At 43.1% G+C, this 16,813-nt stretch overlaps 1 protein-coding gene and 1 long non-coding RNA gene across 2 annotated transcripts in view; one reads left to right on the top strand and one right to left on the bottom strand.

Annotated features, from left to right (window-relative positions):
• LOC115478923 (E3 ubiquitin-protein ligase Hakai) overlaps window positions 1–8,746 on the top strand; it is a 22,622-nt gene extending 13,876 nt beyond the window's left edge. The window contains exons 4-6 of the mRNA XM_030216574.1: window positions 1,302–1,385; window positions 2,890–2,963; window positions 5,701–8,746. Of these exons, the coding sequence (XP_030072434.1) occupies window positions 1,302–1,385; window positions 2,890–2,963; window positions 5,701–6,724 (1,182 nt within the window). The 3' untranslated portion in view covers window positions 6,725–8,746. The remainder of the gene's footprint in view (window positions 1–1,301; window positions 1,386–2,889; window positions 2,964–5,700) is intronic.
• Window positions 2,385–16,813, bottom strand: LOC115478924. Its single transcript, XR_003943594.1, has 3 exons — window positions 16,564–16,813; window positions 3,960–3,966; window positions 2,385–2,395 (listed from the first exon to the last, which is right to left on the bottom strand). It is a non-coding gene; the product is annotated as an uncharacterized LOC115478924 (long non-coding RNA).

Below are 16,813 nucleotides of genomic sequence, written 5' to 3'. Positions count from 1 at the left end.
ATACCTCGGCTAGGAGTAAGGAAGGCAGGAGCAACTGGGCAGACTGGGTGGGCCAGATGGTTCTTATGCGCCAGCATGCACACCTTTTTAGTCAATGGTTCCCCCCTCCCCTACACCTTGTGCATTAATGTTTTGGGGATGTATAACTTTTGAGAGTTTAGAGGTATGCTGTTAAAACCAGTTACAGTGCTGCTCTTACAGTGCAAGGTAGAGTTGTGCTGTCTGCTAAAGATTTTACCTACCCTTATTGCACCCTTTGGTTTACATTTGGCTGCTGGCAGGTGATGGATGATAAAGTGGAGGAGTGGCCTAGTGGTTAGGGTGGTGGACTTTGGTCCTGGGGAACTGAGTTCGATTTCTGGCACAGGCAGCTCCTTGTGACTTTGGGCAAGTCACTTAACCCTCCATTGCCTGCCGCATTGAGCCTGCCATGAGTGGGAAAGCGCGGGGTACAAATGTAACAAAAATAAAATAAAGCAGGCGTTAAACTGATAATTGAGTGTACGCTTCTAACATTACTCGGAGCAAGATTAGCAAACTTTAGAGTACTGTGTGCTATGATTGGGGAGAAATGTATATTTTTTTTTACATTTATGGATGTCTGTTTTCTTTCTTGGGTTTGAACACAAGTTCTATATTCTTTACTTTGTGTTCAGCTCCACTCTCATTCCCCATCAAGATACTTCTGAGGCTAAGGGAGTTGTCCTTCTGACCCCGCACAAGATGAGAAGAAAGCCTTGGATTTCAAATTTCTCTTGATAAGAGATGCTTTTGTAGGGATCTAAGTGGCTTAGGTTGTGAATGCAGATCCTTTTGTATGGATGAGTCTCTCACCATTGAATGGAAATAGATCCAAAGGAGGGATTTCCATATTGTTGCTATTTGATACTGCCTGAAATGTAGTTTCATGGCTGCCCTAACCATCAGGCCAAACGGGCAATTGTGTAAGGCGGCATCTTTCTGGTGGTGGTGGGGGGGGGGGGGGGGGGGGGGGGGGCAAGCACAGCCTCACAAATAGAATCATCAGCCTTTTTTTTTTTTTTTTTTCCATGTTGGTGTAAATATTTTTATGCAGGTGTAGCCAGGCAGTATGTGCCGATCACTATTGCAGCAATAAGTTTGCTTCTTGACAGTATAGTAGGCAGAGAGCTTACTTAACCACAGAGTTGATGCATGATGACAATTTGCTTCTCGGTAGCTTATGTGGATTTTTAGTTTTCACTGTTTTTTCTAGAGAAATTAACTGATTTTCATTGAGCTCTGAGTTAATTCTAGATAACTGTAATTTTATTTTTCTATAGATAAACCTTCTGGGAGAAAAAGATGATATGCCTGTCCATTTCTGTGACAAGTGTGGGTTGCCTATTAAAGTCTATGGACGTATGGTAAGAATTGTTACACCCTTTAAGCCAGAGAAGTGCACAGGAGTCCTAGTGCAGTGTAGATTATGTGAGATTCTTGGGTTGCATTCCCAGACATGAATACTGCTACTTCTTTGACACATGAGCTTGGACTGCGGTAGAATAAGTTCTCCCAGCCCCTAGGGGGAGCTGTGCTGGCTGTTGCATGGTGTAGGATTTAAGAGGCATGCTAGAAGAATTCTGCAGGCAGATGCAGTTTGTGTGACTAGAGTTAAGGGAGCAAGGGAATGCAATTGTAACTACATCTTGTAGAAACACTTTATATTTGAAAGGATTTTATTCACTACGATAGATAAAAGGACCAGATGCCCGACGTGGGCCGTGTTTTGCCCTTTGCAGGGCTGCAAAGGCCACTAGGTATGTGGCATAGGTATAACCTATGTGATAAGAGCTCTCTCTCATCACACTCTGCAGCACAACTTGCAGCTGTAGTAAATAAATTCCTTTTAAATGTAAGATTTCTTCAGATCTGTTCCTTTGCTTTTACCACATTGGATATTGAAGATTGTCTGCTCTATTTTTTTTTTTTAAACACCTATACAACAAAAATATATAACATACACATCAATTAATATTTACAGTGTTTTAAAAATTGAGTTTAATTACCAGACTTTCCAAACTCCAAGCTTAAGGCATGTTATAGTTCAGTTGCATTAGGAATTTCCCTGCACCAGAGATCATACAGTCTAAGAGTCTGATGTAATAACTGCTCAAATCTAATTTTGTGTGCACTATGATTACTTCCAATGTAGCAAGTATAGTACGCACAAACTCAGCACTAACCTGGGAGTAAACCACTGCACAGTTAGTATGTAAATGCATTCTAATTACTTCCAGTGCACCAGACTGTACCAAATGAAATGTTACTGTACTCCCAGAGGTGAAACAAATTTTCAGGTTCTCATTAACGTCAATCAGTGTCAGTGGGAAGTTAGCACAGATCCTGAAAATTAGTGTCGTCCTGGACTGGGGACCTCAGAGTAGGGTTTCACAAGCTCAGACACATCTGGCTAATCTGGAAGTTTAAATTTCAGAGCCATGCTTTATTCTCCTCTTCTCCCCCTCTGCCACCAGTATTACTTAGCTGGTGCCAGGAAAGTATCCAGTGTTCCCTTCTTTCTGCTGCTGCAGGCTTTGAAACTGGTGGCAGTTCAGCTGATGTCCACGAGATCAGCTTAGTCTCGGGGAATTTATCTCTAGCATATTCACTGCAGCTGGCTTGATTACCCGACTGACTGGTTCTTCCTCAGGACAGGTTTGGAAACCACTGATTTACAGAATGCAAGATAGACAGGAATGCATGTGACTATGTGGACTGTTATACTTGAAGGTTTATGCCTCAATAAATCTTCCAGTCCATAAACTGCCAGTGGCCCTTGTCATTTTGGGGTGAAGAGCGTAAGAAAAGCATTTCATGAATTTTCAGTTGCTTAAGATGTAACTGTCCTTTTTTTTTCTGTTTACCCAGATCCCATGCAAGCACGTGTTCTGCTATGACTGTGCAAGTCAGCACGAGAAAAAAGGAGACAAGATATGCCCAGGGTAAGCATGTTGGAAATCCTTTTGCTCAGTTGATGGTGTAGTAATCCAATAGGACATAAAATAGTCTTGGAGTGCACATGCCCCATGTTTTAATGTAATGTGACAGTGCACACGCAAGTGCTCTTTTAACTTTTTCAGATTTTATTTGTATTGTAAGTGGCTTTTTTTGGTGGTTGATATTTTTTATAACCGAGAAGGGATAAATTAGTGACCTCTACTGGTAATTTCAGTTTTTATGCCAAAATAATGTTTTTGAGAATTAGTGAAGCGGTCCAGCTCAGTGATAGCAAATGTTTTTTTTTTAATAGAAAATGATCCTGAAATACTACATTATAAAAGCAAAGATATTAGCCCCCAAAAATTATATAAGCGAAAGGCTCTCATTGAATGTCTGGGTCATCTATGTAGGTAGTCCAAGGGTTACAGCTGCTATTTAGACTCACATATGGATTTAATCATAGTCCTCTTTAAGTGAAAGAGTGCATTTGGGGGGGTCTTTTACAAAGACGCAATAGTGTTTTTAGTGTGTGCTAAATGCTTGAGACACCCATATATTCCTATGGGTGTCTCTAGCGTTTAGCATGAGCTAAAAACACTCGCACACCTTAGTAAAAGGACTTCTAAATTCTGTAAGTTCACATTTAAAAAAAAAAAAAAAAGGCCCAAAAAACATCATGAAGTGGCAGCTGGACATTTTTCTTTCATAAATGTCCCAAGTTCAGAATTTTGACCCTAGACGTTTTTCTCCATAGTTCGTCCCAATTTCGGGGGGGGGGGGGGGGGGGGGGGAGGAGTTTGGGTGTGACCTGGGCAGCACCAGAAAATACACATTTTTCTGCAGTAATGGAACAAAACAAAAATGCCTAGGGCCAAAATTAAGATGTTTTTGGCTAGACCTATTACAATCAAGAATAAATTGCCAAAAAGTGCCCTAAATGACCCAGTGACCACTGGAGGGATTAAGGCATAGTCTTCTCTTATATCCCCAGTGGTCACAGAGCCCCTCCCTCCCCTTAAGATGTGACAGTACATACTAGGCTCTGATAGCTTCAGATGTGATGGCCATTCTAGTTAGAGCAGCAGGCAGGTCCCTGGACTAGCCTTGTGGTAAATGGCCATTTTTCTCAGTGGAGGAGAGTGAAGAGTACAGTGCTGCTGGGATCTATACTGGGACCGTTGCTATTTAACAGATTTATAAATGATCTGGAAATCGGAACGACATGTGAGGTGATTAAATTTGCAGATGACACAAAACTATGCAAAGGTGTCGGAACACATGTGGATTGTGAAAAATTGCAGGAAGACCTTAGGAAACTGGAAGACTGGGCATCCAAATGGCAGATGAAATTTTCATGTGGACAAATGCAAAGTGATGCACATTGAGAAGAAGAAACCAAATCATAGTTACCTGATGCTGTGGTCCACCTTAGGAATCGGCACTCAAGAAAAAGACCTCAGTGTCATTGTAGACAATATGCTGAAATCTGTCCATTGTGCAGCAGTGGCCAAAAAAAGCAAACAATGCTAGGAATTATTAGGAAAGGGATGCAAAAAAGACCAAGAATATTACAATACCTCTGTATTGCTGTGTGGTGCGACCTCACCTTAAATATTGTATTGTGTTCAATTCTGGTCGCCATATCTTTAAAAAGATATAGTGGGATTAGAATAGACTCAAAGAAGAGCAACCAAAATGATGAAGGGGATCGAACTCCTCTCATTTGAGGAAAGGCTAAAGAGGTTTTCAGCTTGGGAGAGACAGCTGAGGTGGCATAATTAAGGTCTACAAATTCCTGAGTGGAGTAGAATGGTAAAAATGAATTGATTTTTCAGCTTTTCAAAAAGTACAAAGACTAGGGGATACTTGATGAAATTACATGGAAACGCTTTTAAAACAAATAGGAGGAAAAAAAATTTCTCTTGAAAAATAGTTAAGCTCTAGAACTTGTTGCCGGAGGATGTGGTAACAGCAGTTAGCGTATCTGGGTTTAAAAAAGGTTTGGATAAGTTCCTGGAGAAAGAGTCCATCATAGTCTGTTATTCAGACTGACATGGGGGAAGCCACTGCTTGCCCTGGGATTGGTAGCATGGAATGTTGCTATTGGGTTTCTGCCAGGTTCTTGTGATCTGGATTGGCCACTGTTGGAAGCAGGATACTGGGCTAGATGGACCATTGGTTTGACCCAATATGGCTATTCTTATGTTCAGTGGCTGGTTTTTGAGCATTTTTCTCTTAGACGGGTTTCTTTTCCAAAATGGTCCCAAAAGAAAAAGGCACTGAATACAGAATGTCTAGAAAAAGGCAACTTTCGAACCAAAAAGAGGTTAAAAAATGGCAATATTAACCACTCGATTTTGGACGTTTTATCAAAAATGCCCCTTATAATGTCACAGTGGACTGCATAGATGACTCGGATATTCATTATGAGAGTCTCTTTTCACTTATATAATTTTTTGAGCTAAAATCTTGGCTTCTATAATATAGTATTTCAGGAGTGTGTTTTTGTTTTTTGTAAACATCATTTGATCTGTTTTTGGAGGTGTTATTTTTTTATTTGCTTTATAGAAAATTAACATATTGTTACCAAGCCCACTCATTGTAAAGTAGGACTCCAATTGAAGACTTACTGGCTTTGATATGTCAGTAAAAGTAAGCTTCCTGTCGTCCTCAGAAGTATCCAGAAAGAAATGTAATTGCTGTTTGATTTAAGTAATGTGTGCTTTTTTTCTTATTTAGCTGTAGTGACCCTGTTCAGCGAATTGAGCAATGTATGCGAGGCTCTCTCTTCATGTGTAGCATTGTGCAGGGGTGCAAAAGAACGTATTTGTCTCAGAGAGACTTGCAGGCTCACATCAATCACCGACACATGAGAGCTGCAAAACCGGCTACACGGCCTCAGCCTGAGCCCATTCACCCACCAATGGCGCCACCTCCTGCAGAAATTCCAGATCGATTCATAATGCCACCGGATAAGCACCATATGAGTCATGTTCCACCAAAGCCACACATCCTGATGCCACCACCTCCGATCCAGCATGTGCCACATGAGCATTATAATCAGCAGCATGAAGACATGCGGGCATCCCCAGCTGAGATGGCCATGGCGCCGCCTCGTTCAGTGAATCAGGACACGTTTCGGATTTCTACAAGAAAGCATAGCAATTTGATAACTGTCCCTATTCAGGATGATTCCAGTTCTGGGGCTCGAGAGCCACCTCCGCCTGCCCCAGGCCCTCCTCACCACCATCCTGAATATCCAGGTCAACCAGTGGTAACCCACCCTCATCATATCATGCCTCCCCAGCAGCACTATGCACCACCCCCTCCTCCACCTCCACCAATAAGCCATCCAATGCAGCATCCTCCCCAGGCAGCAGCTACCCCTCATATAGTTTACAGCCAGGCTCCACCCCCACCAATGACATCTGCTCCACCGCCAATTACTCCTCCCCCTGGACATATTATTGCCCAGATGCCTCCATATATGAATCATCCTCCTCCAGGACCTCCCCCTCAACATGGTGGCCCACCTGTAAATGCTCCCCCTCCTCGTCACTACAATCCTAACTCATTGCCGAAGTTCAATGAAGATCAAGGAACTCTCAGCCCTCCTTTCACACAGCCTGGGGGCCTGAGCCCTGGTATGTGGCCTGCTCCAAGGGGACCACCTCCACGAATGCAAGGCCCTCCACCTTCTCAAGCCCCGATTCCTGGACCACATCATCCTGATCAAACTCGATACAGGCCATACTATCAATGATGAATGCAGTACACCCTGGGGATGGATATAGCTGCAGCTTCACTTGTAGACCTATAGCCAGTCTTTTGAGTAATAGACCCATTTCTAAAACGTTGTTTAACTGTTGCCATGACAGAAGGACATGGTGGGAACATTTTCATTGTTTTAAGCTTTGATCTTAGGACTTTAACACAAAATTTATTGTAGTGCAAATATGTGACTTAGAAAAACCACAGCTATATTTTAAGACTGTGTCCCTTAGTGTTGTAACTTTTCCCGTGCGATAACTTTTCTCTGTTTTCTAGAGCAGGAAAATCTCATACACACACACACATATTGCTCTTTCTTGTATATTGTTTGTTAAATTTGCTGTTTAGTTTTATTTGTGATGCATTTTGTCAACATGTATAAAGTTTAAATATGATTGTAAAGAGCATATTTTTTACATGAGACTGAACACAGTAACATACTGCTTCTTCAGAGCATTGATCTGTTTTTCCTTTATTTGCCCACATCCAATTAATACTCGGAGCTAACAAAAAGGGGGGGAAAACCCCCACCTTTCCCCAGATTTTATTTTAGCAGCAGATTCCTATACCTATATTGAAACATGTATCAAGATGAAGCAAAGTTCATGCTTGAAGAACTTGAAAACCTGAAATAGAAAAAAAAAAGTACAGGGCAACTTAAAATAAAGCCTTTCCGGATTTACATTACGGAGCAGGTGTGCTAATGACCTTTTATTGTGGAAGATGTTTACCTGCATTCTCAGAATGGAAATTTCTGATATTTAAGTGCTGTTACACCCGTGCAATGCAGCGTAAATGTCCTGCTTAAAGGAATACTTTGTCATTCTGTAAATCTGATGCTTTGTTTTAGAAATATGACTGCAGATTAGGCCATTTGGGTGCTAGCTGCCCAATGTACTTCTGTTGCAAAGCCATAGACCTCAGTTGATATCTGGGTTTCCTTTCATGTCTTCCCCTCTAAGGATTCCTTCATACTCACCTAAGCTCGCTTCTATTTTGGGACTTTTTCACTAAAGTTAATACGTATTACTAGGGAATAGGCCCCATTAGGCCTTGAATTGCTGACTAATGCAGCTGAGGGGGCAGTAGGCCTGTTGCCACAGACACAGCACAGCCCTTCCTGGCTCAGATGGGGGCAACCTGACTTCTAATTGAGATAGCCCTCAGCAGAAGTTGGACCAACTGTATTGCCAATAGCTGCAATGGGAAAGAGAGTTTAAAAGTAGCAACTGCGAGTCAGCTCATCCTCTTACACTGTCCCTGGTTACTAGACCTCCCATGTGGCCACTTTAATCTTCAGCTGTTCCTTCAGGGACAGCTGTATTAGGCAGTAGCAAGCTTGGCATGTGGAATTTTGTTCATCCTTCCTTCCAGGTACTGTAGAGTTTCTTGACGCACTTGTAACAAGGTGTCTTTAGCTATAGTTACAATCATTTTGTTGCTTCTTTTACAGATTGGTCCCCAGCAGCTCTAGGGCTCCACTAGACCCAGGCCACAGGTCATTCCCCCAGGCTAAGGTGAAAATTTAAAAATTAAGAAAATAAAAAGCTATGATCATGCCATTCTCCAAATTCAAGTCATTTTTGGCATTAATCAGATTGGGCATTGTGAAGTTGGGAGAGGAGTGGACCCATTGGATGCAACTGGGTAGGGTTGAGAACTAATGTGGCCTATGACAAATTTGTCATATGTATGACATGTTTGTTGATGTACTTAATGTATACCACTGTTACCACATTAAGTGAATCGGTCCTCAAATTACTTCTTTTAGAAGGTCAGAGGTCAATATTTTTTAACTAATATGTTTTTGGGAAAGTAGTTCATAAAAGATCAAGAAAATGCTTAGAGTGAAAGAAAACCACAAGGAAAGATGAGCAGGCACAGAAGTAGTTCCAACGCAGCTGTAAGTGGCCAGTCTAGGAAGAGACTGTAGAGGAAAAGGGGGAAATATGGTACCACAGAATTGAAGCATGTTGTAGTCTTTCTGCAGCTTTCAAGTTTTCCTTTTCCATTTAAAAAATGTTACTGTATTTGTTTTTATTGGCTTTCTAAGAGATTCTTATGGGTCACTTAAATGACCATCATTTTGAATTCCTGTAACCTGTAGTACTTGTTGACTCCTGCCATAATTTTCCACAAGCGGATGGCCAAAATAAATGTCCGTTTTCAAAGCATAATTTGTGAAATTTCTGCATAGTTAACCTTGCAGTTAGATGTTTGATTCCTCCCCCCCCCCCCCCCCCCCAACAAATATATTTTATCTCAGTTTGCACAGACTTTAAAACTCAGGAAATGTGGATGCAAATAAATACGGATTTTAATCATGGTATATATGCCAAACATTCTTGAATATTAAGAACTGCCCTATGCTGTGTGCTACATCTCTTTAAAAAAAAAAAAGCTTTTTTGGGGGGTGGTGGGGGGGAGGGTGCTATGATGCTCACTATTAGGGTAAATGATCCTCAGATGGTTTCTGGAATAAATAAAGTTGCCAGTACCATTTTAACCTTGTTTCTTTTAATAGAAGTGAGAAAGTATATTATTACTTTTGATTTGGACTTGGAGTCGGTGCACCAAACCTTTTTTTTTTTTTTTATTTGAAAGAAGTCTTTATTGTTCAATGAAACATAACATAACATACATTGCACAAACATCAATTAAGTGCTACTCTATTGTAAGTACAAAGAATCTAATAACAGTTTCTTCACTGTGGTGAGTAACAGTTTCATCATTCAATTATTAACATCGCGTAACTTCAAATTTTTTCTTTTATTCCATTTTATTCCCCCTTCCCTTCCCCTCGATCTAACAATCCCCCCCCCCCACTACCCACCCTCCCTCCAAAAGGACACAGCTGACCATTAACAGTCATGGTACATTCGGATAATCAACATGCTATACTGATAGATCTTCAGAGGGGACATTGTTCCAAACCAATTTCCATTTTCCCATCTGATTTTTGCGTTCAGCCATCAGTCTCTCCATTTCACTTACATACCTCAGTTTGCGAAGCCATTTTGTTATTGGGGGAACCCCCTCCCTTCGCCAGTGTGAGGCTACGACCACCCTTGCCATTCCCACTACATGTTTCGCCAGGATCTGTTTACATGCTGTTAAGCCTGCAATCCGAGCAGAGAACAGAAACACCTCAGGGGCCCATGGTATTGTACCTCCCAACCATTTCTGCATCCTAAAGTGGACCGCTGTCCAAAATGCACGAATTTTGATACAACCCCACCATATGTGCCCCATTGTGCCCCTATGGCCACATCTCCGCCAGCACATACCCGAGGAAGACGGAAATATCCTCTGTAAACGAGCAGGTGTAAGGTACCACCTGTATAATACTTTCACTGCGTTCTCCTGCAGGGGTACATGTGTCGACACTCTCACCACGCTTCTTTCTATTCTCTCCCATTCAGGCTCTTCCAAGCACTTGCCCAGTTCCTTTTCCCATCTATTCCTGTGCTCCTCACTACAAATTGTTTGCTTACTTATGATGAGGTATAGGTGACTGATTAGGCCTCGAGAGGTAGCAAACTTCTCGTACCGCTTTAGTCTGGAGAAAATGTGCTAATTGACGATATGCAAATTCACCCCTCTCTACCCCTGGATATCTATCCTTCAAGGCCTGAGAAGACAGCAATGAGTCCCCGTCAAACATTTGACCCCAATTTCTCACCCCTGTCTCGTACCATTTAGTAAATATCCCCTTAGTGGTACCTGGTAAGAATAGAGGATTAAAGGCTATAGGAGTTTCTCGGGTCAATATGCACTGTCTCTTAGGGAATAAGCTGTCCCAGTAATAAAGTGTTGTAGTTATAGAGGGGCAGGCTCGCTCCTCCAGAGTTCTGAAAGACTTTGGTAACCACATAATTGCACTCAGCGGCTTCTCGCCCAGGGAGTGTTGTTCTATATGCACCCACTGACGGTCAGGATAATCCTGATGCCATTCGAGTGCCGCTTTCCCTTGTGCTGCTCTATAGTACCAAGCAAGATTGGGCACCCCCAGCCCCCCCCCCCCCTCTTCCGCTCCTTGTATAACAGAGACCTCGCCAACCTAGGGTGCTTTCCGGCCCAGACGAACCGCACCATTTTATCTTGTAAGGACGCTATAAATCGCCTGGGCATCATCACAGGCAGCACCTGGAAAAGATAGAGTAGGCGTGGTAGTATGTTCATTTTAAGAATAGCTATTCGCCCAAACCATGATATTCCCAATTCTCCCCAACGCTCTAGGTCCTCCGCAATAATTTTACCCAAACCCTTATAGTTGGCATTAAAGAGCTCCAAATAATCCCCAGTCAGGTTGACTCCCAAATACCTGATTTGTTTATGAGCCCATCAGAATGGAGTGGAGATCTTTAGAGTTGCCACCACATCCTCAGGAAGCGTCACATTCAGGGCCTCTGATTTGGCCATGTTAACTTTAAACCCTGATACTGCAGAGTATTCCGCTATTATGCTCTCAAGATGTGGAAAGGTGGTTAAAGGCTGTGTTATCAGCATCAGTACGTCGTCAGTGAATAAGGCTATTTTATGGGTTCTATCTGCTATTCTGACTCCAGAGATATTAGGATCCGAGCGCACTCGGGCTGCAAAGGGTTCCATTACCATGGCAAACAACAAGGGTTACAGTGGGCACCCCTGTCTGGTGCCTCTGTACAACGTAAACATCTCAGAATTTCCACCATTGACCCGGACACAGGCCCTTGGGGATTCATAGAAAGCCTGAATCCACCTCCTAAACTGCAATCCAAACCCCATGGTTTCCAATACCTTATGCAGAAAGGGCCAGTGAACCCGGTCAAAGGCTTTCTCCGCGTCGAGGCTTAAAATACAGAGCGGCTTCTGGTTTCGCTTAGCTAGATACATGATGTCCACCACTCTCCTAATATTGTCCATCGCTTTCCTGTATGAGACAAAGCCTGTCTGGTCTGGGTGAATAAGCACTGGGAGGATAGGGGCCAGCCGGTTTGCCAGCACCTTGGCCAGGATTTTTACATCCGCATTTAAGACCGATATAGGTCGATAGGATCCACATTCGCACTTATCTTTTCCTGGTTTAGGTAATACTGCTATCCATGCCTCCATCATAGACATCGGCAGAGGTCCCCCTCTCCCCACCTGATTAAACAAATCTGCTAAAAGGGGAGCTAATTCTGGGGCGAATTTCTTATAAAATTCGTTGGGCAGGCCGTCCAACCCAGGTGATTTACTTGATGGCAAGCTACGAATGGCCTCCTGAATTTCCTTGGGGGTTACTGGTTCTTCTAAAAAAGCCTGCTGATGATGGCTCAAAGAGGACAACTCACTGCCTTGTAAATATTGGTCTACCAAGTCCAGAGAGGGGTTAAGTTCTTGGGCGTACAATTCTTGGTAGAATTCCCTAAACCGCCTACGTATGTGTTCAGATTTATCTAAATCCCTCCCCCCTACTTCACGTACCTTTAAAATAGTCCGCTCAGCTTTTTGCCGACGCATTCTGATGGCTAGGAGACGCCCCGCCTTATTGGCAAATTCATACGAGCTCACTCTTATCTTTGCTTGTAACAGACCAAGTTGTTCTGAATAGATAGAATCGAGTAGCTCCCGCTGTGCAGTAAGCTCCCGCAAGACTCGTGCAGACCCGCTAGCCTTATGTTGAGCCTCTAACCGGCGAATGCCCTCCGTACAACGCGCTATCTGTGCCTTACGGGTCTTGGATTGTTTGCTAGCCAATTGCAGAAAGTAACCCCGAGACACAGCCTTCATCGCATCCCACACCGTGCTAAGCGGGGGCCCTGATTCCAGATTGAACTCAAGATATTCTTGTAGCATCTTTTTATAGCCTTCCACCGCTTCCCCTACCTGCAGTAGGCCTAAGTTTAACGACCATCTTTTATCCTTATGCTCTGCTCTGATATTTGGCAAAGTTACCCACACTGGGGCATGGTCCGAAATGGTCATGCTACCTATCCCCGCTGCAGGTCCCCACTCCACTAGTGTGGCATCTAGAAAAATATAATCGATACGGGAGTAGGAGTTGTGGACTGGTGAGTAAAATGTATAATCCCGCTCTCTCTGATGTTTCACCCTCCACAAGTCCAATGTGCCTAGTGATAATGCTAGAGATCTCAATGCCGCTGAGTCCTTCTGACCCTCAGCTCTAGGGACTCCTGTACGATCTAGTTTCGAATCCATCACAGCATTGAAATCCCCACCAATGACAAGGGAGCCCTGTGCAAAAGTGGCCAAAGAATTTTTAACTCTCTCAAGGAAATGTGCCTGACCGGTATTTGGTGCATATATAGATGCAATTGTTAGGTCCACCTGTTCAATTCTAATATGTAAAAAGATATAACGTCCTCCCGGATCCCTCTTTACCTTAATCACCTGTGCCCCAACTGCTCCATGGATTAATATCGCTACTCCCCCCTTTTTAGATTCTGCTGCTGAGGCGTGGTACACCACTGGATACTCTGAATGGGAGAGAAATCTTTCATGTCTACCCCTCAAATGTGTTTCCTGCAGGAGAGCCACATGTGGCCTAAGCTGTTTCAATTCTGTATAAAATTTCTGTCGTTTCTGTGGCATATTTAGCCCCTTTACATTATAGGATATTATCTTTAAATCTGTGCCCATCACTGGTTAATCAGGGTTAGCCTGTAACATCTTTCCATGACCCCTCTGTACCACATCAGCTTTGTTCTCAGCCCTGTCCTCCCCTTCCCCTTCCAATATCCCCTTCTCCCTCCCGCCCCTTCCCCTTGAAGCCCCCCTCCCCCCATCCCAATCATTCTCACCACATGAGAGGCCTATGACCCTCAAGTGGGAATCGAGGAAGTTACCCAGCTCCCACACAGTCCCTGGCCCCGAGTCCAACCCCCCCCCCCCTCCACTCTTAACAGATCTAAACAGTCACTAATTCCCCCTCCTCCCCCACCTTGAGCCCCCATCCAGGGTCCCTTATAGTTCAATATACATCCTATTCATGTCATTACCGATTCATTTCTTCACATAAGTCTTAAGGATATGGCTAGAGGCCGTTTCATCACAGGCCTCACAATCCACCGGTCAGAACCGGCGCTCACGACAACCCTCCACTCTCCAGATCTTTGAAAACACAGTCTCTGCTTCCCCATCGAACCTACACAGTCCTGCTCAGCGGTTCTGCTTGCTTCTCTTAGGTGATTCTGGAACTCTTTGCCACCGTTGAAGTTTCGCCCTTGTGGCGGGCGCCACCGCTCCAGGAGGGGCTTTTGCAGGCACAAGGTCAGCAGCATGCAAGGCCTCCCATGCCTCCTGTAGGGTTTGCACCCGATGCTTAGTGCCCTTCAACGTAAAATTCAGGGAGAAGGGAAATCCCCATCTATACTGTATTTGATGTTTGTTCAGGATCTCCAGCGCTGGTCTCATCTGCCTTCTTAACTGGAGGGTGTATTGCGACAGGTCTTGGTAAACCTGGATCTGAGCTCCTCCGTATTCCAAGGTCTTATTCTTTCTGGCCGATGCCAAAACCCTCTCCTTGGTCTCATATTTATGGAACTTCACGATGATGTCACGTGTCTGTTGCTCCTTTCGTGCCCCCAGTGCTCTGTGTGCTCTGTCCAATTCACACCGGGATTCTCCGTCCTCAGGGCCCAGCAAGGTGGAACAAAGATTTTGCACTATCTCCACTACATTTTCAATTTCGCCGCCCTCAGGGACGCCACGAAAGCGAAGATTGTTCCGCCGTCCCCGATTCTCAATGTCATCTAATTTGTACTCCAAATGTGCATTTTTATGTTCCATCTCTTGTAGCAGAGTTGCATGTTTATGTAAAGTTTCAGCGTGTTCGTCTATTTTCAGTTCTGCCTCCTCCATTCGGCCCCCCAGCTCCCTAAGGTCGGCACTGAGCGTGTCCATCCGCTCCAATATTTCGTCTTTGGAATGTTTATTCTCCATCTGAATATTGGAGAGAAACTTGCGGAGTTCGCCGGTCATACCTTTTTTTGGAGGAGGGGCTTGCGTTTCAGACATGGATAGCACTGAATCCGAGTCCGACGGGGAGGCGCGCTCAGGAGATTCGCGGTGCTTTGCGGCCTTACTCGCCATGCTTTTTCCGCTTCTTTTTTCCGCTTCTTTTTTCCGCGTAGAAACGGTTTTACTCATGTCAGATGTTTAGAGGAGGAATCCGCTAGCTTTTAATATGCCTTTCTCTCGTTAGATCGCTTTTTTTCCCAATGATTCAGTGGAGGGTGAGGGAGCCAAGAAGCTAGGCGACCATGCTTCCCTGTGACGTCACTTCCTCCCGGTGCACCAAACCTTTGACTCTGACTCCTACTGATACTAGGCTTTAAATTTTTTGTTCTGGATCTAAAATACTGGTAAATATACCTTATATTTACTAGTACTTTAGATCTAGGATAAAAAAATACAGAGGTATAAAATTATAAATGTATCATATATTGTAAATGTTCTATGTTGTTTTTTGGAGCTGCAGTCGGTACACCCATAGTTGTTTCTGACTCCAACTCGCTATCCCTGCTTAGCATAGTGCACAGCATACAAGAGAGAATTTCCTTTGGAGGAGAAGCTGTGATTAATGCTGATAATAGTGGGTGTAGATTTTTACAACTAATGAGGTAACAGAATTGCCATAGGTCAATACATTAAAGTGGATCCAAACCATCGGAAACAATAACAATTCCCCTTGAATGTTACTTAGTTTCAATATTTGATGGAGTGATCTGGAAATCCAAATAACTTTCAAGAAAATTTGAGTTTTCTCTTAAGGGATGTGTAATCTCTTCTATAAAGGTACTTCTTGCTCTGTAGAAGATATTCTGAATGTTACTTTTGCTTTGAATTGAAGAATTGTCATTTTTTTATTCCACTTATTTAAAACAAAACATTTTTCCCATTATGTTAGTTGGTTTTAGAAGTGTTCTCTCAAGCAGCAGTGCTTGGTGTTGAATAATCACATTATTATATACTGTTTAAGTTAGAATTTGGAGTAGAATAGAGGTGATTTGGGTTTAATAAAATCATACGAGGTTGTTCAGGCATGCAAATAAGATTTGGAAACTCCTGCACTATAGATAAAATGCCATTATACTTTTCCCAGAAGTTCTTGTAGAAACTAGTAAATACTGCTTTATGAGCACATTATATCTGTCTGGGACCTTGTCTCAGCTCTTAAACCTGCAGTGTTCTCATGTTGTGTTTGGGGTATTGTATAGCGTGCGGTGCCTCAGTTCTACTGTATGAGGTTTAAGGGTCGCTTGATGTCTGGAAGCATGGCACGCTGTAATAAGTACAACACAAGACACTGGAGATGACCAAGGGAACCAGAGTGCAACCAAAGATGTCTTATAAAAATGAAGTTTTTATTGGCATCCATGGGCTGCATTTTGTCTACATTGTCTGGAAAACTCGCATAATATCTGTCCTTATTGTTATGAAATCAATGACGGGTGTGCACAGACACTATGTTGAGATTGTAGTGACAGTACTTCTTGTCAGCATTAGGTGCGTGTGTCTGGTAGCGCTATACAAATGCTAATAATAATAATATAGAGTGTGTAGCTTGTCAGATGTCAGCTCTTGTGCAAGATATGCAGGACATACAGGTAACATTGAACCTTTTTTGTAGAGGATGACAGCTCCAGTGAGCATCAGAATGACTTATAGTAAAGCGTTTTTGGATGCTATTAGGATGATTTTTGGCCTGGACAAAAGTGCTATGGCATTCTTGTCCAAGGGAAAGCTAAATGAAGAAAGCATCTTGCTGACTGAAGACTGTACCATAATGGAGGTTGGACAGGAAAAATTATAGGAGGATGAAGCTAAGAGTGAAATGACCTTAACACTAGAGAATGGGACGGGGACAAACTTTGTCCCTGTGTTATTTTCTACTTTGAAGCCTGTTAATAAACTGGACTATTATTTATGTTGGAGTGATGCAGACTGTGATATTTTGATTTTTTTTTTAAAAAAACAACCATGCTGGCCACAACTGGCAAAATTTGCATGGGGGATCCTGTATGTTCCTCCTACCACCACCTCTAAGAAGACATTTTGTATTGCAGGAAGAGCTGTGGAAGACAGGAGCCCTAGA

The sequence above is a fragment of the Microcaecilia unicolor genome, chromosome 10 (genome assembly GCF_901765095.1).
Source record: "Microcaecilia unicolor chromosome 10, aMicUni1.1, whole genome shotgun sequence".
NCBI lineage: Eukaryota > Metazoa > Chordata > Amphibia > Gymnophiona > Siphonopidae > Microcaecilia > Microcaecilia unicolor.
The sequence above is the reverse complement of the archived record's forward strand: the minus strand, read 5'-3'. Positions and strand labels throughout refer to the sequence as shown.